At 34.9% G+C, this 21,764-nt stretch overlaps 1 protein-coding gene across 1 annotated transcript in view; it reads right to left on the bottom strand.

The window, feature by feature from the left end:
* Positions 1–1,959: 1,959 nt before the first annotated feature.
* LOC104164807 (cadherin-8-like) overlaps positions 1,960–21,764 on the bottom strand; it is a gene marked incomplete at both ends in the record, with an annotated part of 45,786 nt that continues 25,981 nt past the window's right edge. Inside the window, 4 exons of the mRNA XM_009704254.1 lie at positions 1,960–2,096; positions 9,226–9,479; positions 11,968–12,155; positions 16,091–16,258. Of these exons, the coding sequence (XP_009702556.1) occupies positions 1,960–2,096; positions 9,226–9,479; positions 11,968–12,155; positions 16,091–16,258 (747 nt within the window). The remainder of the gene's footprint in view (positions 2,097–9,225; positions 9,480–11,967; positions 12,156–16,090; positions 16,259–21,764) is intronic.

The following is a 21,764-nucleotide window of genomic DNA, read 5'->3' on the forward strand; positions in this document are numbered from 1 at the left end:
TTGGCATTATTATTTTCATAGCTAGTCTGTTAAGAGGCAATTTTACAATAGCGATAGATGCTGAGGCTCCCACGAAGTCTAATGAAAAGGCTGAGTTTTTAGAAAATTCTTGAGTATAATTATGCTTTAAAAATCTGAAGATGCAACAGGCAGACGATTCTGATGTGGCTTAGTAAAGTGCACTTCTGTTAACTTTCTTCTGACACGCACGTATAAGGGAGATGAAAAAACGAATTGGAGAAATTTCTTGAAAAATTATTCTTTTTATTTTGTTATTTTTTGACTTTCTGAAGGAAACAAAATGTAAAATTACTTCATTTTACATCTTACTATTACAATGTCTGAAAACTTTGGAGCACAAATGAAAAATTCTGCTTTTCACGCCATTGCTAAATCTCATGATATGAGATTCCTCGTATGTCTTGAGAAAATCTGTATGGAAATTTTATATCCTTCTCCTTTAAAAACATCAAAATTATTAACTGGTTTGATATTAACCTGGGCAAAATATGCCCTATGAAACCAGAGCTTACTTTCTTATTCAGTTTGATTCCCTGTATCAGCTTGGCTTTCCTGCAAGCAGAGTGTATTCTTGCTAATTTATCAAAGCAGTGTTTGCCTGCAAGATTTAACAGTAATTAAACAGGGCACTGTTGGCACTACTGCACTACTGGCAATGAAATATGCAAATTATTAAAGTATGTCATAGAAATACAGTTTACAGGGGTTGTAAGTTGAGAGCTTGGTTTATACTCAGACCTATCCTTCTCATTTATGTGTGCCTTTTCCGTTACCTGCCACAGATTCCTAACATGTTTTTTTTTTTTGAAAACAAGCACCACAGAAAAATATTGGACCACAAAAATGGGCCAAATAAGCATATTTTATCCTCCCATTCATTATGTCCATAGCTACAGTATTATGAAACTGAGCATTAAAAGTTCTGTATCATAATACCATATCCTTTAAAAAAGATACTCTGAGGGAAAAGCAAGCATTAACATCACCCTATTTTCTACATGCAAGAATTAGCAGCACTGGTCCCTCAGGCTCTGAAGACAAATATTCTTCGAACAATATGTCAAGTGTGTATGTACGTATGGGAATTACGCATATACATTGATTGCAGAATAGATAAGTCAGCAGAAACATTTTCATAGTTTGTGTTTCAGTTAAGATGATGACATGGGATGACAGACCTATGTACTGAATCAGTTCTTTTGTTGCAATATGTTTATGTTAAATGTATAGTCTAAAATACAGTGCTAATATTAATAATAAATTATATTGTCACATGTGATCCTGTCAGCAGTGCTTACAATTCCAAATTAATCAAGAATTCTTCTTGATTAAAATCTAGGACCCATATTGCCAGACAGGGTGACGCTCCTGGCACCCAATGATTTAGGGGTCACAATCAGTCACAATAGTTTTGTGGATCTGAACAATCCATGTTCTTGTCTATAGCTGTATATAAGTAAATTTATTCACATGTATCAAATAGGACTACTTTCATGCAACATTACCCATGTACTTAATAATTTATGGTACTGAAACATAACATCACTCAGCATTAAGAACTCCTGGGTTGAGTCTAAAATTTACTTCTACAAAAGCAAATCTTTAATTTTTTTCTGTCCAAATATAACCAACCAAAAGTAAGGCTTTATTTTAGGGTGTTTTTTTTAAACACTTTTAAACATTTACCCTATATACCCTCTACAAATGTACTTGTGTATCTCTTCAAAATCTATACTACTGTATTCGCTGAAAAAATGCAGCTTTGAAAACTAAAAGAAATGGAACTTCAGCAGAAATTAAGTTTTCTTTCAAAAATTCTGTAATTCAAAAATCCAATGTGTTTTAGCTTTTTCCTAAATTATATACAGTTTGCACGGCACATGTCAAAATTAATTACCAAACCAACAGAACTAAAAGTCAGTATACACAAATACTTACTAGTTTCAGTAGCTACAATAGTTATGTTGTGCCACATATTTGTTTCTCTGTCCAGTGGCGTTGCCAAAGTTATTTTCCCATCTTCTGCATTAATGTTGAACTGTCTCTCAAGGTCAGTATGCCGATCAATTGAAAACCTACAAAACAGACATCCCTGTAATCTACTTAATGAAGTTGGTGTAATCCATACAATCACAAGACAATTTAGGGAGCCCTCTGAGAGCTGGAGTTTTATAGCCAAGTGGATTGAGAAGCTCAATAGCATAATAATTTATAAGACAAAATGACAAACTGAGACTACAAAACTTAATAATTATTGCCCAAGGAGTAATTAGCTGTATACCCAGTGTGAAGGTCATAAAATGCCCTCAGGTTCACTGGGTAACATCTTTGAAAAACGGTGCTGATCAAGAGTTAATTACACAATCCATCACGTTTATTAGACAGTTTCTATGGTATTTCTCAGTAACCGATGATAATTTCAACAATAATGTATTAAGCACACAAAAATGCTGGGCTTCATGGTTATTTTAAAAAGGGCTGAATAATATTATTTTACCAATAAATTTCAGATTAATGAAGCATGAACTATTCACCAAGCATATTATTTGGTTATGGTTCAAGCAACTCCATGGGCAGAACGCAGTTGGTGAATCACCATTTTCCTATAAAACACTCCAAGCACAGAAGGACTGATTGTTGTACAGATTGACATCACTGATTTTTAACAAAACAAGTTTCATCTGACAGGTAGTCAGAGTTTGCAAATGTGAATGTCCAGGTAAATTATGCAGCCCAAACAGAGCCAGCTTGACAACAAGAAAGAGCTGCAGTAGATTGCTCCAACGGTGCATTAAGCAGGATGATGATTTAAAGCTCAGAACAGGATCTCCAGGAAAGCTTTTATGTTTGTCCATTTTCACAGAGTTATTTTATTAATGTATTATTTGCAAAAAGAAACTAAATCAGAAAATTAAGCCTTCCAATTTTTTGACAGGAAAGGTACGAAATGAGAGAGTTTAGCGATAAACTATTGATATGGTTCAACAAAAATTGACTTCAAGGAGTTTTACTGAATCCTAATTGTGGATTTATATAAAAGCCTTTTAAGCCTTTGTGTCTATGTATTACAGAACCTAACAGCATGCACTGACAACTTTTACATCTGTTCTGCATTACATCTAGGAATAACAGGAATAACAAGTTAGGATACAGTATCAGACTAGATTACTTTATAGACTGATCAGAAAAGTGACTGACTGTCAGTTTCTCATTACATTTCTACTTTTTGCAAATATGCTGTTAAATTCACTGATAAAAGAACACGAGCATATTTTGCTACGGTGGTAATGGCACAGTTATCTGAAAATCAGTTATTCTATTCTGGTTTATCCTTTCTCATAAGCAATTTCCAAAAAAAGTTCAAATTCGGAAGTTCATTTATATGCTACAGTAAACATATTCTGATAGACTCAAACTCATTCCAGCATAACACAATTGATTTTGATAGACATAGCATTAGGATCTGATTTCAAATTTAGGATTATGGTGTTCATCTTTTTTTATTTCAGTGTCAGATATTTTCATATTTAGAATGAAAGATACATCGCAATTAGATTGCTTGTGCAATGCATTCAGTAAGATACAGTTCAGTTTCAAAAAATTAGTTCTAAATTATGAAAATTTATCAAAATCTTAAAGTTCAAATGTTTAAAGACTGTATTACTAAAGATCAAGGCTAGCATGATCACACTGGTAAGGTACTTAACAACTCATGGACTTAAGAGTAAAAAACCCTGTTTACATAGGAAATGGGATTTGTTAGATATTTAAGTTTTACTCGCTTAAAAATGAGTAGTTTGGTTAAGAAGAGTACCAGAAAAAATAGGAAGTAAATTTCCAAATGTATGTGCCTAAAGCTAGGCACATGCATCTATATTTGGTCATTTAAGCAAACTGATATTTTAGTGAGCTCAACATACCCAGTTCTCAATGGTTTAATGGGAATTGTACTATCCTCAGCATTTCCGAAAATCAGGTCACTTGTGTGGAAGAATAAAGCTGTAGGTATCTAACTTCAGGCAATCAATTTGGGAAAATGTATCTTAACCTTATTTTGATGTCTCCCTAGTTCCAATTAAAGTATTAGAAGTAAAATTTGGTAGTAGTGAAGTTAGTAAAAAATATCTTACAGACTTTCACAGGTTTAAGATTTCACTCAAGAAAATACAAAAAAGACAGCAATCAACTTTTTAAAAAATGTCATCACTTAAAACTATCTTTTAGTTCTTGATATTTATGTAATGGTGCAAATATGTTCTGGTATCAAACATTTATGAAATTTTTACAATCCACAAACAAAATAAAATATGAAATGGTTACGTACTATTTAACGTTTAGTTGACCTGGGCTTGACATAAATTCCATTGAGATAAACACAGTTTTTCTCTAAGGATGAATCTTTTTTTTAAACTTCCATTCACAGTCTTCCTGCAGTACGTTTTTTTGAAGTTATAAAACTGAGAGCGTAACATCTGTGAGTTTATTATATTGCATTTCATCTCATCCCAACAGTACTTATTCACAATGCAAAACCAGCATCCAAAATGAAAATTTTTAATATAAGTTACATGGCTTTACAAGACTACAAAGATGTAAAATCCTCTCCTGATTTTAATTTGATAAATATTTGGTACAAAATAAAAAATAAAATCTGCAGTGTCATAAACCTGGGAAAACTAATAGTACATTTGCAGTTTCCTTTTCGTGATAATGGTATTGTAACTCTCTTTAATGGGAATGCATTGTCGGATCCATAAGCTATACATAAAACATACATTTCTCTAAAAATGAGAGAATAATACCTTGGGAAATAATATCTTTTGAAATTGCCATAAACTCAGCACAGGATATTGGGAAGTTTTGCTCAGTTTATGGGTATGCTATGGCAATTATAGGAACAACCCCACAGCGGTTTAACAGAAGACTTAAAATTATTCTCAGTCCTTGTTCCTATGCTATTTCTGTTATCACTTAATTTGATCTATTCTTTATTTGCACCAGTGTAAATAAGAGCAGAAATCCTTTTTTGCTGCACCTACTGAGATTGGAATCACGGTACTGACACCTCATCAGTGGTAAATCACCATTGTTTATTAATGCCAGGCAGATCGGACATGCTACTTAGTGACAGATAAACAGCTGTACCGTTAGGGAGGCAGAAAATATCATATCTAGGTTTTTAAGGCCTGCTGTGAATTAAGAAAATGATCAACTGCTGCCAAAGATGAAATCTCTGTCAATATGAATGGGGAAAACCTGCCACAGTGAAGCTTATCTCTCCACAGAGAAAAACACTGAAGGGCAGTGATTTATAGGAGGGCAGATACAGTATAGGAAGAAAGATTATTGCTCTTGCTTTTTTCCGTGCACTTGGATCACACTTTATCCAAGATAATTCACTGCAGATAAATAGACCACGGTTATAAAATAACAACAGAAACATTAAATAAGTACTGCTGGAATCAATAGATTTGTATGCTAAGAGATAATGATTTCTTCAAGCCTAATTATACTATAAGCCAGAATGTACCACCCTTACTAAAGAAACTACAGTAGAGCTTTACAACTAGCTTAGCTGAATTCACGGGGTCTGTTTCCTAAGAGAGATGCATGCAGTCTAGGTGTGGTAAGATGTGAGTCACTGATGCATGCTTCTGAAGTGACTAGGCTAGGATAAGACAAACTATTGGCCATTTTTACAATTATTAGCCAAATCTGTAAATCCATTTCACCATCAGGCTTAAAAGTGAGTCAGGGACTTAAGCAACAGGCACAGCAGAATATCGAATAAAGATAAAAAAGAAGTTTTGCTGCTTATTTTAAAAATACTGGGTTATGAACCATGTGATATAACTTAGACTAAACTAACAACTGATATCAGATAAGTTCAAATTCATTGGAGAAAAGGATAACGAAAGCATAATTCAGCTGGATATGACATTATCACTTGGTCATTCAAAGATGCCTTTGCGTATCCATAATTAGAGCTCAACAACGAGAAAAGTCCCGTATAACATACGCATCCTTTAGACCCAACCATCTAAAGATGACTAAATTTCTTTGGTTGACACAGACATTTCAGACTAATAACCACTGCCAAAACTCTGCATTTGACAAAAGACATTGCTAAATAACCCTTTTCAGGTATTTCCAGAAGGTAGGCACATTCAGAACCAAACTGGTAACCCATCTATACACCTGCTTGTAAATCTGTGATAGCTTCATACCTTTTAGATTAAATGATGGGAAGATCAGAGAACATGTTTCATCTCTTCTAAGCAAGCATAAAAAACAAAGTAATGTTGTATTGGACAGAAATGAGATTAAACTTTTTTTTTTTTAAAAAAAGAGAAGACATAGGAGAAGTTTCTTTCCAGGCTGTTTTCTATAATAATTGTTCTAAATTCTTTAATGTTTTGTCTCATGACTTAATTATCAGACTATTTCCATGGTCAGAGATATTCAAGTTTTATTTCATTTCTGCCCTTTTAACACTCTGAGTTTACTGAGTCTTTGTGTATAAGACTAATGTGCAGCAGATGTGGTATTGGTAGCACATAAGGTGACTCCTATTTTTGATTGTGTTGCCAGGGTTTTTATAACAAATGTACAGAAAAGCTATGTCTAACCAAAATATTGATAGAACAGATCTCCATTGAAAAAATACAATTTCCTTGAAGTCCAATTGGTTGTTGACTCCTAAAATACTGTTTTAAAGAAAAAATACATTAAAAAATGGCCAGCCAGTATTACGACAGTATATTATTTTTAGAACAGAATGTTTTAATTGTTTTTCAAATTTTTAACTTATGTGTAATATTTTTGAAAGTGTATCATAGAACATATACGTAGAATTTACACCATATCCATGATACAATAACAGAATAAACACTTGAAATGCACAACAAAAATGCAACATTCCAATACAACAAAACAATGCTTCCACATATTTTTGTTAGAACCTGCCATGTTCCAGTTTTGCTCCGAATTGGAAAGAAACTGCACTTCTGCTCCCTACTTGTCTCTGATGAATCTTTTTGCTCCTCTAATAGTAGAATTTCTATCTTGAAATCTTTTTTTTTTGCCTTAAAATATTTTTCATGCACAAAATAAAGGCATTTGGACTTGCCAGAGCTATCTCAGATAAAGCTAAACTAATCAGGTAAGCAAACAAGAAAAAAAAAAGTTGCATAGAAAATTGAGCTCTACATGTATTTCTTAATTAGCTATCAAGCCAATAACATAGAAAAATTAAATCTTATAAAATACTGCATATATTTTAAAATAAAATACAAATCACACTAATTAATTACCTCTTTGTTTAAATGTAATGAATTTTTGCCAATTGTTTCATGTATATAAATTGTTTCTACATGACCTCATAAGTAATAACATTCTAATTCAGTTTGCACGTGTAAAATATTTTTGCTTTTAAAAGCTTGAAAATATCTTGATCTATAAAATGACGAAAAAATGGAAATGAAGTAAATATTTTACACAGTTGAATTTTTTGGGCTTGAACAGAATAAGGAGGCTCAATTTTAGGACACGGGCAGGCTTGTAGCCCGTCTAAATTGTTAGGAGTTTGGGGCAGGACTAGAAAAGAATTCTAGGGAAACAGAACAAAACTGGAAAAATAGCCAAGGTAAAACTGAAGCAAGTTGAAGCCAGGCTGAGATGAGGAACAAAGGGGACACAATCAAGAGGCAGAGGAGCACAGGGCCAAGCCAAGAGCAAAGCAGAACAGGGTAGAGGGAAGGAACTAAGGTTAAATTGAAAGAGAAATTACTATCGAGCTGGAATAAAGGGAAGAAAGCCAACTTGCTGCCACCATGGCTGGTTTCACACACCTTTCAGAAGACCCCGTCTTTGTAGTGGCAGGGCAAGCCCTTTTTCACAGATGCCAGTGCACAGCAGTAATAAAATAACAGCGAGCCCCTGCTTAAATTGTGATAGATCAAACTCTGTGCGTTCTCTGTATTACATTTTTTTCTGTTTACATAACATTTTTCTAACCTGGGTAACTACCCTCATTTATTTCCTATTCCTATGATCAGATTACCATCTTTGATCATCCTGAAAACTTCTCCAGTAAGAAAATATATTCAGTGCCTATTAACACTGTCTGGGTTGTGTGCTGCAGTAGAAAATATATTAATCAATCAATTTGTACAGAAAACTGTGATAGTTAATGCTATGTTTAGCTAGTTTTGAAAGGACAATTTAGAAATGAGAGACTCCAATATACTCTGACGTCTTCATACATAAATTCTAATACATCCAAACATGTTGGAAATTCTGAATTTCTAATTCTGAAAATACTGAAATATGACACACAACATGTCGTCCCCCTAAATAAAGGTTTAAAGTTTGGCTCTGTGACAAACCTGATGTAAATGACGATGATTAGAAAATGGTCTTATGAGACAGATTGTAACAATTAGCATCATCCTCACAATGCTGAAGATTGCTGGCGTAGCTTAAATTCCCTAAGGCAGTAATGTACAGTGATGATTATTATTAACCAAACTCTCTCCAAATATGCCTTTACTGTGAATGTGATGTTCTGGTGTTTGTTTTCATAATGCTTTTAGCAGGCAGCACTATACATAGCAAAATATGTTTTGGGAACACTTGCGTCATACCATACTGACCATTACAAAAGGGGAGGGGAAGATGTGTGCTCATCAAAATGAAATCGAAAACACTGATCTGATGAAACTGGAATAACAGATTTTGTTCAAGTTAGATCAAAAGGGGAAAATATTGTAAATCAAAGATCCAAAAGTCATATGGGCACAATCATCTCTGACTTTCTATTTTTAAACCTGGAATGGGTTTAGCCAAAGGAATACAAAATATATTTTGACAACCTTACAACTACATGGAACAAATTCAGTGTTGTTAGTGCAGACACTAGCAGATTATTTCAAATACCTGCAGAGATATACATTGATGATTCAACCCCATCTGACCTCATACCCCCATTTCATTTTCTCATTGCATTCCTACTCATGTTGGAAGGAGCATGTTTGTGATTTTGAGAGTGATCTGAAGTGATAAATCTAGCATCATAAAACAAATCCTATACAAGTATTTTCATAGAAATAAAATGGCATGAGAACAGTGTTATACAATGTATGGGAAAATATACTTAGTATTCTGCTGGTAGTTTTTTCAAAGAGAACTTTAAAGCAGCACTACCTTATAGGACTGGAAGACACGTCAGGGTCATGGGCAGTCACCTGACCAATCACAGAGTTAATAGCAGCATTTTCATGCACTTCCAGTAGGTAAGTAGGTGATGAAAAGACTGGTGGCTCATCAGCATCCTCTACTACAATTTTTACCGTTGCTGTATCCTTGAATGGTCCTCCACTGAGGAAGCGAGGATCAATATGAACGTTGGCTGCTTCTACCTTCAGAGTATAGGATTTTTTGGTCTCAAAGTCCAGTGGCTGTTAAGAATGACAAAGATGAATGCTTTTTACTAATGGCTACAGAGAAAGAACAAGCGAATGTAATGCTGATGGATGAAAGTTATGTGCATTTAAACACATTCAGTGAGTTTTAATGCAATCACATCCCACTCCCAGAAATCCAACCTGCACATTTTCTAGGTATATATTGATATCTGTTTATTAACCAGTCTCGGAGAAAGCAAGACCCATTTTCTTGCTTTGCACAAGAAATTTACTAAAATATTCTCTCTCGTGAATTATACCATTACAATTACATATCAGATAAATACTACAAATTTCTTGGTGATGACATGACTTGCATACTAATCATGCACTTAATCGGTGCTTTGTTAGTTGGAGATAAGAAAAAAAAATTATAGTAGCTCCACAAAGAATAAATATTTTATTACTTCCAGAACAATGTGAGAAATGCAAAGAACTAGCAACTATTATTTGTTGGACATGAGAGGCATTATGTGGAAAAATGTAGAGCTAATCATATAAGAAAGTACTTCAATATTATTGTACTTCGGGTAATTCTGCATTTCTGTTTATAGGGGTAAATGAGGTAGACATCTCTCAGGAATTTCTTCAAACAGTAGCAATTCCTATTTCTGTATCTTTTTTTTTTTTTCCAGAGAGAGAAACACGAAAGCGATTATTTTATCAATATACCTGCCATGTCACCATTGTTTTTACTATTTCAGTTCCATATTGAAACATAAAAGATCAAAACACAGTGGATTTAAAGGAATGAAATACCAAATAAAAACCAAATCTGTGACACTTTTGAATATTAGAATTTTTCATTATAGGAGATTCAAGTTTGTATCTTGAAGCACATCAGTACATTCACTATATAAGTCTCTTGTGTCTCACAATGATTCAAATTTCAAAGATGCAAATTGCCAAGCATTGGAAAGATATTATGATTTGCATTACAATGTCCCAGGGATAAAAAGGAAAGGACATAGAAACTCTGAATCTGCAATGCAAATACCAGCGAGAGTACAAACAGGAACCTTCAGGAAGTCTGTCAAAGCCTTCAATATGTATACTTTCAAATTTTGTTTATTTTTTTCAGGTATGACTCAAGCTCTAACGGGATTTGCTCTTTCTCAAAAATTCCAGTAAACATGAGAAAACCTTGCTTCTTTAGCAGCTCTTAAATTAGTAAGCTTTTGTAATTATGAATGGTGATTTATAAATCAGCATATTCACAATTTGCTAATCGTAGCTCCTGTATCATTTTTTCAATTGCTTTTCATATGCTTTACAGAAATGACAGCACCCCAATACATTTAGTCATGCTTAATCAGAATATTTTATTTAAAATTTACTCTGCATTGTCTAAACCCCATGAATTTATGCCGGAGAAAATCTGTTGGTGAACAGTACCCTCCATACATCATCTACTGTAGTAGAACCAAAATTATTATTGCTGTCAAAATGAATATATGAAACAACATTATGTTAGAGACTCAGTTATGAAATAAAGCCAAGGGAACTGGGGCAAAAGGCTAATTGCCTTAGTTTACAAAAGAGGCCACAGCATACAATAAATAACAGTAAGGAAGATCAGGGATGTATATCATAATTTTCTCTTTAGGAAAACAGTTCTAAATTTAGATAAATATACATAATTTTATTATACATCTACAGTGCTGACCTACTCACTGAGAAACAGAAAATAGAAATTTTTGATGGGTACTCTGCCTGACCTCTTTAATTACAGCTACAAATTGAATATTAATTACCTGTACTCGCTGGATTCTTCTTTTTTTCACTGGAATGTCATGCTTTGGTTTTTTGTTTTGCTTTTTTAAAAACAAAGATTCATTTAAAGTGCTCTACGCTACATATTTAAAACCCTCTCTGCCACTGTTACAAGTTATATTCATATCCTTTTTTGGAACACAGCATGAGAAGCAGCTCTCTTCTCCTTCCTTAGAAAATAATGAAAATTAAATCTGCAATTAATGTTTCCTTGACTTTTCTAGTCAAGTTTTGTTCTAGATACGCTGTTTCTCCCCATACTTTTGTATATAATTGGGTGGTCCTTCTGTTGTGTACGTGTAAATAGCTTATCTTGCATACATCAAGATTGTACAAGCATAGAAAAGGTAACAGAGTTGTAGCCTTCTTTAGGGCCTGAATTTGGCACTTCTCATGTGAAGTAGTACTGATGATCTTGATAAGTGTCACTGAAATCACTATTCATTGAGCAAAGAGAATTCAACATGAAAAAAGCGGAAGACAAAGCCTCTCACACATCAGGTAATTTAAATTGTCCCAGTTGTCCTTTAAATGGCAATTTTGAGGGACATGGCTAATACATCCCTTTTTTATCACTTCGCTGGCTTGACACCTCATCCATAGATAGAAGGATCTTTGGAAATCCAGCATCTTCTCACAGAGTAAAGTCTGGCTGGGTAGTTGCATGTACAATAAACATTTACTTTTTTTTAACAGAGATATCATTTACCTTTCTCACTCTAATAATGCCGTCCTGAGTTTGGGCATCTGTAGTAATTTCAAATATATCCATTCCATCTCCTTCAATAATATCATAGGATGATTTAGCATTTTCTCCAATATCCAGGTCATTTGCTTTCACCCTTCCTATTGGTTCACCAAGAGCAACATCTTCCATTACTGAGAAGTGATACAGACCTTACAAATAAGAGGAAAAGACTAAACATTACACCTGATACTAGTATCTCTTGTGTGCTCTTCAATTGTTTATGCTTCCCCAATGCAAACTCGTAGAGATGTGCAACTGATACAAACCACATTTACACAAGTTATTTACTGAAAGCGGCAAAACATGTTCCTTATATAGGCACATTCAGTTTACTGTATGTGAATGTTCTTTTCATTATAGTAGTATCCTGCTTCTTCCTTGTAGGGAAGCTTAGTGTTGGCAAACATAAATATTAAGCTACTTTCAACACTGAAAGTACACAGCATTCTCTACTGCAGACATTGCTGAACTTACCATTTTATTCACAGACATTTAGCTAGAATTCAACTATGAAACTCTGGCTTTTACTCTTTAGAAAACTGGTCTAATACTTTAAAGATGCCTTAAACAATTTCACATCTTTGCTATTTTTTTGACCTTTTTATTTTGATTTGGTTTTGTTTGTTTAACCCCTTCCACCTCCCTTTTGCGGTAAGAAACTCATTAAGAAACATTCAAGAAAACTCCCAAAATTTATGTCTTAAAGGAAACAATAACTTTTCATAGCAATCATCACTGTATTTACTGTTTGGTTGTAGGGTTAGACTAAAATCCACTAGAAAGTGCTATTCAAATTGTCAGTATTTTTATTTTTTGTAATACTCGTTTCAAACCTCCTGACCTAAGCAGCATCAAAAATTTATTTAGAACTTGTAATATAATATTTTAGGTAAGCATTTTATTAAGAGAAAACTCAAAATACCCATTTTACTATTGTATCTCTCAGTTCTCAACAGTACTCTGAAAAAAAGAAGACACATGCATGCTTTACATCAAAAATTCTGTATGGAGTGCCTATTCTTTTACCTTTTGGTAATTTACACTTATTTAAGCTACAGTTAATATGTGATCTAATCACCTGCAGTGCCACTTAGCAGTTAAAATAGTCAAGAGGAATTCAAGGTTAGCAGATGAGACCGTTAAAATAGTTTTTGACAAAGGGTTCTGGATTTGTTCTTTTCTGTCCTCATAGTCATTCTAAGACAACATGCCGTTTTTACTGTTACGTGCAGCTTGCAGTCTTCTAAAACCAAAATGATCTGGAGTTGCTGTTTTAACTGTTTGTAGGCTGACTGCAGTAGCAACAGTTGAAAGTAGGAAGGAAACTGTGAGGAATTCACAAATATATATATTAGCTATACATATAGTCTGTCCCAAAGTGAAATTTTTTTTTCTTTATTGTTTCTAGGCTAAATTATTAGAGATAATTTGGAGATCATCAAGATTCCTCAAGAATATTCATAATGGCTTACAAACAATGAGCAGTCAAAGTAATCAAGTGCCTCAGGAGACCAAATTATGTGTTCATAATTTATACTGCTGTCCACACTTTGTGGTTTGAATCTCCAGACACAGTTGACTGCACTTTTAAGTTGATATTTTTCTCTCAGATTTATTAAGATAGTTTACAAAATATTGTAAAACAAAAAATCTATGATGCAGCTGACTCTTTGACACAAATTGCTCTCAAGATTTATGAATTGTCCCGTCAACATCCCATAGTGCAAAGCTTAACAAAAATCCACACTGCACGCCTTTGAAAACCCTTGCTTTTCACAGCAGTGGACAGTTCTTCTCAGTACAATCCTATGGAAAACTGCCAGGTTAAAAACTTCTGTGACTTATAAAATGCCTCTAAAATTATTTCAAAGAGATCACAGAAGTAGTGAAAGTTCATCTTTTTCATTTCTAAAACCCAGGAGGCTAACACTCTTTGAAATCAAACCATAAATATACATTTTTTGTCCTGCCTGGAAACAATAAACCAATAAAACACACTGCTTTCTGAGTTCATTACAATTTATTGTGAAAGCAGTATGTATTACATCTTACGAATTTCTATTGCATTCTGCTTAGGCTTTATTGTAAGTTTGACCCTTTCTTGTTTTCCTTTCCAGGCAAAAGCAAACCATGCTTCAACAGTGTAAAAAAAAAAAAAAAAAAGTTAAAGACTTGATCAGCCCTTGTATAAGGCCAGAGTCATGACCAATCTGTAATGCTAGGCATCGTGCTATGAATACTTACTTTTAAAAGGCAGAATTTGCAGTAACACCGACTTACAATATTTACTATAGCTCATCCTTGTTAAATGCAATATATACTTAACCCGAAGTTATAGTACATGCAGGGTTTCTTTATTGAAGTTGCATAATGGTCAGTGTTATAGCAGGGTGGTTATTCCTAGACGGTAGCTTGACTTGTGCACTGGAATGCACTAGCTATAACAACTTCAAAGACAACAACTCTTTGTTGAAGGAAAATTAATCTACATTTTCCATAGAGAAAATACATTTCAGGGATCTGTGATGCAGTCTTCCTCACGCTAACCAGTCAGTGCGTCACTGTATCCAAACGACAAGAGAACAGATATGTGTAAACTCCAGAGGGAAAGTGCAGTTTCATCTCCATACGCATTCACTCCTGTGCTTCCTGCCCAGACCTTCAGCAAATGTACCAATTCGTACCAGTTGTGGTGCTGATTTTCTGATCAGCTTTTTTCATACTGGCAGGCAAAGGCTTTTTGAGACAGAAAGTGCTGATACAAATATAAAAGCCAGGTAAGCTGGCAAAAGTAGATCTATAGTCACTGAGCTAGAGCTACAGCACATTGCAGGTATAAAAGAAATACCCCTCTGCATTCTGGTGATATGGTTCAGTCAGGAGTCTCATCTATAGATGTTTACATTATTAGGGAAATTGTTGTCATATATTGGAAAACATTACTACACAAGTGCAAGCAAAGCAACGTGATATGAAGTAAAAAATTTACGCATTTCTTATTTTTTATAATGAGAACACCTTTTATTGTGCACCCAGTGCTTATCTGCTAAAAACCACTAAGATGAGGTAATAAAACATATATTTTGCAAATAAGCTTTTACCTCTGCTTATTTATTTATTTTTCTCTCTATCTGTATGTGCATTTTCTACACTATAGGAGAGTATTTATCACTTGCTGAGTGTGTCTTTGCTCATTGTGTCCTCAGAACAGGGCAAAAGTGGACTTCAGGTCATACATATGTGGAAAAGAATTAATTTTACATTGGGTGCCTAAGTACTTTGTTACAAAAACATACTTCTTATAACGTAAAAATGATACAAAGTCTAGATGTGAACATTCTCCAAGCCCAAAACAGACTCTTAACACCTTACAACTTTAGTTTTTCAGAACAAGCTGGATTAAAAGGTAAGTTTCTAATAATGCATTAGATTGCAGCTGTTCCAAATAAAATCGATCCAGTCATCATACTCTTCCCTCTTCTTTTTTCTTTTTGTCTTCATCTTTGAAATAGACTACAAAGCTTGTAGAGAATCTCAGCAGGATGCCAAGTCATTTTAACCTAGCCCAGCGTAATATCCATTGGAACCACAGCAGTAAATATAGATTTTGAATTACAGATCAACAATTACCTAGACTAAGACTTATTTTCTTTGTTTTCTTCACTTTTACCTAATTAGTCAAACCTTTATTTCTTTTATCAGTTATGTATGTCTTTTACTGGTGGTGTCACTTGTCTGCATGAGAAGGAAGCACATATAACAGCAACTGAAACTAGCACTTAGAAACAACTGCACTGAAAGCAAATAAATATATGAAAGGAAGTCCCCAAGCCCTTTTGTGTGGATGTAAGAGAGGTAACAGGGAAGAGAACGAGCTGTGTACACTGTTGTGGATGTAATTGCCTCTTTCCTAAGCTCTTAATCAGGCAGAGGACTATTAATCTTTCTCTAGTAGCAGCTACATATTTTTAAATTACATTACAAACCCAGGCAATGTGATGATAAAAAAAGAGCTTAGAAGAAAAAAAAAAAGCACTATATTACTTTCTTATATAGGAGAACACACACACATAATGGCACTTACTCTGTGCAAACTTAGGAGGATTGTCATTAACATCAGTAAGCGTAATTGTCACTGTTGTAGTTCCAGAGAGTCCACCCATATGTCCTCCCATGTCCTTTGCTTGGATGACCACAAAGTATTCTTCTTTGGCTTCTCTGTCCATGTTGGGAAGAGCTGTTTTAATTATAGCTACAATAATGGGGGGGAAAAAGTCAGGTACAGACCCAAACTCAGGTTTGCAGCTATTTTTACAGATATTTGTAAATATTGGCATAAAAATTGAACTGCTAAAGGTACAGTTACGTTGCCTCTTAATACAAATGATAAAGAAGAATTTGAGATTTTCAAAAAAGTATGCTATAGGTCATCTACCTTGATTTGATTAAAATTGCAATGAAATTGTGGTTCAAACCCCAAGAATTAATTATACCTGTGATGCATATTAATTTTAACATTTTTTTCCCTGATAAACTTTTTGGTTTCTGTCCTACATCCCACAGAAATCCGTTGTTTCCCCACAGAATTCACAAACAGAAGACAATCACATAGTAAACTTAGTCTGCAAACACTGTATACCATATCTGTCAGATTGTTTCAGACATTTTAAAACCAAAACCATTATTTAACCTGCTCTTGTATATAAGGCAGGCTACAGTTGTTCCTTTAAGTCCTAAATGGAGTCCCTAAACTTCTACTGGAGAATGACAGCATGTCTTACAGTATGTCTTTTAGCATAGTCATCAGCACTGCAAACTCCTACAGTCACTCCATTGTCCCTACTCTAGGAGGGTCACTTGTTGGACAATGATCTCAGTAAGCTGCTACTTTATTGGGTTAGAAGTTTTTAAAGGCAGAGAACTAAAATGATCTGTAGTATATCAAAATATAAAATGTCAGTGGGCTAGAAGGAAGATATCTGCAAGGGAAGTCCAATTAAATACGGAGCCAGATCCTCTGCAAACTCCTATAGATTTCATGGACAGCTAACAGAAGAAATAATAACATCCTTTTTTCTTTCGAAAACTTCTCCACCTGTAACGTGCTATTATATTCACAACATTCAGTATGGGAAGTGCAATACTAAATGTAAATTTAAATGGTGTTCATCACAGTCTAGTAATGTCCACCATAATAAAAAGACAATAATCAACTAAAGAAGTCCCACTAAACCTAGGGAAAATGTTAAAATGAAATATGGCATTTTTTTCTTTTAAATCTGTTTTTGAGTTCTATTTTTTAAAAAAATCATTTGTCTGTGAAGAAAGAGCACAAAGTTCAAGTTATTGAATTATCTTAGCGTTAAGTGAAGTGTAAGAGCACTGAGGGGAACTGAATCCACCATTGCAGTAGTTCCTTTAAACCATGGTGCTTGAGGGTTCTTACAAGGCATAAAGAAGAGCATCTCTTTTCATGGGCCTGTACTAACAGAGCTGAAGGACACCGTCTATGAGCAGACATTGACAGTAACTTGCCAAGTCTTTGGAATTCATTAAAAAAAGAAGGCAAGAATTCTATATTGTACTGCATATTTGTTAAGATTTGCATGTTGAATAAAGTGGCCAAGTTCACACCCTGGATCACACATACCTGTTACTGGGCCTGATCATACATTTCATTAGCTCTCGCACTGTATTTTTTTTTAATCTGTTCCTTTTTAAGTGTTGTCAAGAGTTTTTAAATGTCAATCAATCCTTATTGTGAATCTGTTAGTTTTGCTCTCTCTATTGGGACTAGCATAGCTGTGAAGACTTCAAATAGCTCTTTTTCTTTCGTATGGGATAGTTTCTATCAAATAAGCTTCTTAGGAATGACACTCTGGCTGAAATACAGAGATTATCTATTAATGTATTTATGGTGAATGAAGAAATATCCCCGGTCTTTATCATTAATAGAGATGCATTTTAGTAAATTTTAGAATCCATTTAGCTTTAATATTGTAATACTAAGAATCTGATCAGACCTTCAGGCTGAGTACAGGATCAAGCTAAGAGCGAGGGGGTGTAAGGTACTTAGAGTAAAGCAATACGCTTGCTACATCAACCACCAAACATTAAATAATAGCAGTCTTGTAACCTACACTTTTGTAAATGATTTCCATAAAACATTTTGGGTTGTTGTCTTACATATTTTGTAAACATAATTCTGGATGAAAATGAAACATCTATCTTATGTCTGCAACTGCCAAGGCAGACTGATCTCTTGTTCCCAAGGAACCCGAGGTGCAATTGATCTTTCATTCCAACATGGGGTAAGTGGGGTTAGGAGCAGCGAGGCCAACTGCACTGCAGGTAAAGGTGAGCTGGGAGCCGAGCGTGGAAACAAGGCAGGCAGGAGCAGGGACCTCGCCCACAAGGAGCCAGGCTGCAGAGTGGCAAGGCAAGGTCCCACTCCGATCCACAGACAGTGGCCAGGCTGAGCCACAGTCTGGTGATCACCCAGCGAGTCCGCAGCAACAAGGCAGGTCTGAGACCAGGCCAGGAAACCCAGCCAGAGGGTCTGGATCTCGGTCAGAATCGATAAAATATGGGACCGGGCACAGATGTAGCACAGCTGGGGGCAGCAATAGAGCCCCAGGTAGAAGCAGCTCCCAAGGAAAAAGAAGGGCAGCCCCTGCACGAAGCTTTCTTCACAACAGCTCGTGTCAGTAAAGGAGCTGACCTTGGATGCGGCCAGCTACACTTCCAAACTTAACCAACCAAACTCCTTGAAGGAGGCTGTGCTCAGGACTCTGGCCAATACAATGTAACCCAGTGCTTCTAAAACCAATGAAGCAGCCTTGAAGTACAACATTTGTGTAATTTAACTGCTCTATACCGTCTATAGGAGGGGACATAAGTTATTCTGCAAACCATTGAAGAATATGCTTCTGTTAAATTTTTTTGAATAAAAACAGGGGAATAGTAAAACCCAGACAATAACAATAAACATTTATCAGATGTGATAGGTGCAAAATACATTCAGTAAAAGAGTAGGGCCATTTCCTCCATAGCAGCCTGGGTAAGGAGAGTAAATGATATTTATTTCTAAAAGCATTTGACAGTTGTGACTGGTTTGCACTGATTGATTTACTATTTAGGAATAATAATGATGCATTCTGCGAGTAATTCTGTTGTTATAAATGAGATGACTCATAAAAACGATGGTAACACAAACTTAGGGTATCAGAATTTGGTTTACATTGATTTTTTTTTCACTAATAGAGATGATCCAAAGATCAGTGAAATCTTATTTCAATGGGTTTTGTATTAAGCCTACTATAACTTTTTCTCCATTATTATTTTTTTAGGTAGAGCTTCCCTTGTTTGTTTGGTTTTTTAAAAACCTAACTTACATAGTTAAGTCTAACCTACAGATGACTTGTATAAGATGCCACATTTCGTATTCTGTAGTTTTTGCCGAGACAAGTTAATTATTTCAATAAAGTCATGACTTTTCCTAGACAGGTATTTAATTTGTCTCTTAATGTATGGACCAGTCTAGCTCTTGCCTATGGTTTGAAAGATATCAGGAAGATTAAATACCTTAAAAGGTATCTAAATCAGAATGACAGTTTCTGACTTTTAAGACTTTTTTTTTTTGTATAAAGATACTAACATAACTGGTTATTTCAATATTTTTATACATATTTCTATCTGCTGTCTCAGCCCATAAACCATTTGCCAGAAGCTAAGAGTCAAAGACAAAGTTTCAATTTCAAACACATTAAAAAGCTAAAAAGAAGTTTACTCTTAATTATTATTAGAGGAGCTGAAGGTTTTTAAATGTCAAATAAATCCAAGTTACACGGGCTGATTGTTACCACCAGTATTTCCATATTCAGCATGTATAGAATGGAGATCAGCAAAAGAGAAGTGCCAGTATCTCTCATGAGGCAAATTAATAAACACAAAAATGCTCTATCCTCACCTAAGTAATGTGATTGAGACAAAGACAGACTAAGAGAGTTATGCATAGAGAATTTCAAGGATATTTATTTGTTCTTTTGCTTTATTCACCAGTTCTCAGGCCAGGCTCACAGGAAGTACTGAAACTTTTAACCTATTTTTAGAAAATCCAGGCTCACCAAATACTAACACGCATACAGCACACTGAACATTAACTCACTGAGCATTCAACCTGATCTACTTCAACTCAACCCAGAAACAAATTGAGAATAAAAACATAATCACTTTCAGCATGCCATGATAGATGAAAATGATATGTGCCAAACAGGAGAGTGCTTTAAAAGAGAGGGATGAGAACTACTGTAAACTAACGTAAGGCAGGTAGACACTTGTTGGAAGATTGTATTCAGAACAGTTATCGACGGCTTACTGTCAAAGTGGACAGATGGATGAAGTGGTTCATAGGGTTTGCTCTGCTTCTAGTGTCATTCAGTATTTCCTGAATGATGGAAGACAGGAAGAACTTATCAAGCCTTTCAGACGCCACAAAGTTGGGAGCCGTTGCAAACATTGGAAGAACAGGATTAGAGTTCAAAACAATTTAGACAAATGGGATATTCTATAAAAGCAGGATGCAACTCAATTTGGCAAGTAAAAAGTATTTTATGTGGGTGAAACAATTAACTTCACAATTACAATAGAGCAGATGACTCACAAGACAGAAAAGAATGTAGAGTCAAAATGAGCTGAATGTGAGTCAACAGCACTTTGCTGATAAATATGCTCAAACATTTCCTGGTATATAGTTAGTATGTGACATGGAAGAACTGTGGAATAATCCACATTATTATGAACTGTGGAATTCCAGTTCACTCATACTGGTAAAGCTGCAGTTGGAATGGTGTGTCCAGTTTTGAAAAGAACTAGCTCATACAGTTAGGGAAGCATGAGGAAAAACTTGACAGCCAAATATGTAAAAATTCCTGGGAACTACTCTTTTTTTCCACTAGGGATAACAGAAGAAATGACAGGCCTAAAATATAAACCACAAAATGAGTTTAAATTGCAGCAAGACAGATTTCAGTTAAATGTTAAGGGAACACTTTCTAAAAAAGAAGTACAGACAGAAGGCTGCCTGTTGAATTTGTCCTATTTCCATTACTGAAAGTTTTTAAGAATCTATCAGAGAAAAAAGTCTGTTGAGAATGAGAAGGGATAAACCTGATCCTTTTTTTGGGACAAGGGCACTCAACTGCATTCTCACTTGAAGTCCCTTCCCTCCACATTGTCTAAGATAAGGCTTTATCTCTATGTACTCTAAAATACTTCACAAACCTCAGTCCTGTGGAAATATTCAATGGACATGTAGTACAACCACTGAACAGATACCTGCATTGTAATTTGGCTACAGAACCTCTGACTAAAGCTGGAAACATCAGGAAGTGGGTTGGAAGATAAAGAAAGCAGGAAGTAATCTATTTCTTCGAAGAATGAAAACACCCCCAATAGGTGTGGAAGTACTTTTTTCTTTTTTTTTTTGGCTGAGTTGCTTTTCCTAAACAGCTATTGGTGTCACACTGCTCAATAGCAAATAAAACAGCTGCAGAATCAGATTTACTTTTACAGTGGTCCTAAATGCACATACTGAGCAATTTGCACAATCTGCCTCACAACTTGAATCGGTTAAACTGCACCCCTGTGGACTACTTTCAAAAACCTATTTGGAAGAATATACACTGTCTCATACTGAAAAAGATCAGGGGAAAAGAAGCAATGTGTCAGGGGCTATAGCTGATGAAGAGAAAGAAGAG

The sequence above is a fragment of the Cariama cristata genome, unplaced genomic scaffold (assembly GCF_000690535.1).
Source record: "Cariama cristata isolate BGI_N322 unplaced genomic scaffold, ASM69053v1 scaffold5797, whole genome shotgun sequence".
Classification (NCBI taxonomy): domain Eukaryota; kingdom Metazoa; phylum Chordata; class Aves; order Cariamiformes; family Cariamidae; genus Cariama; species Cariama cristata.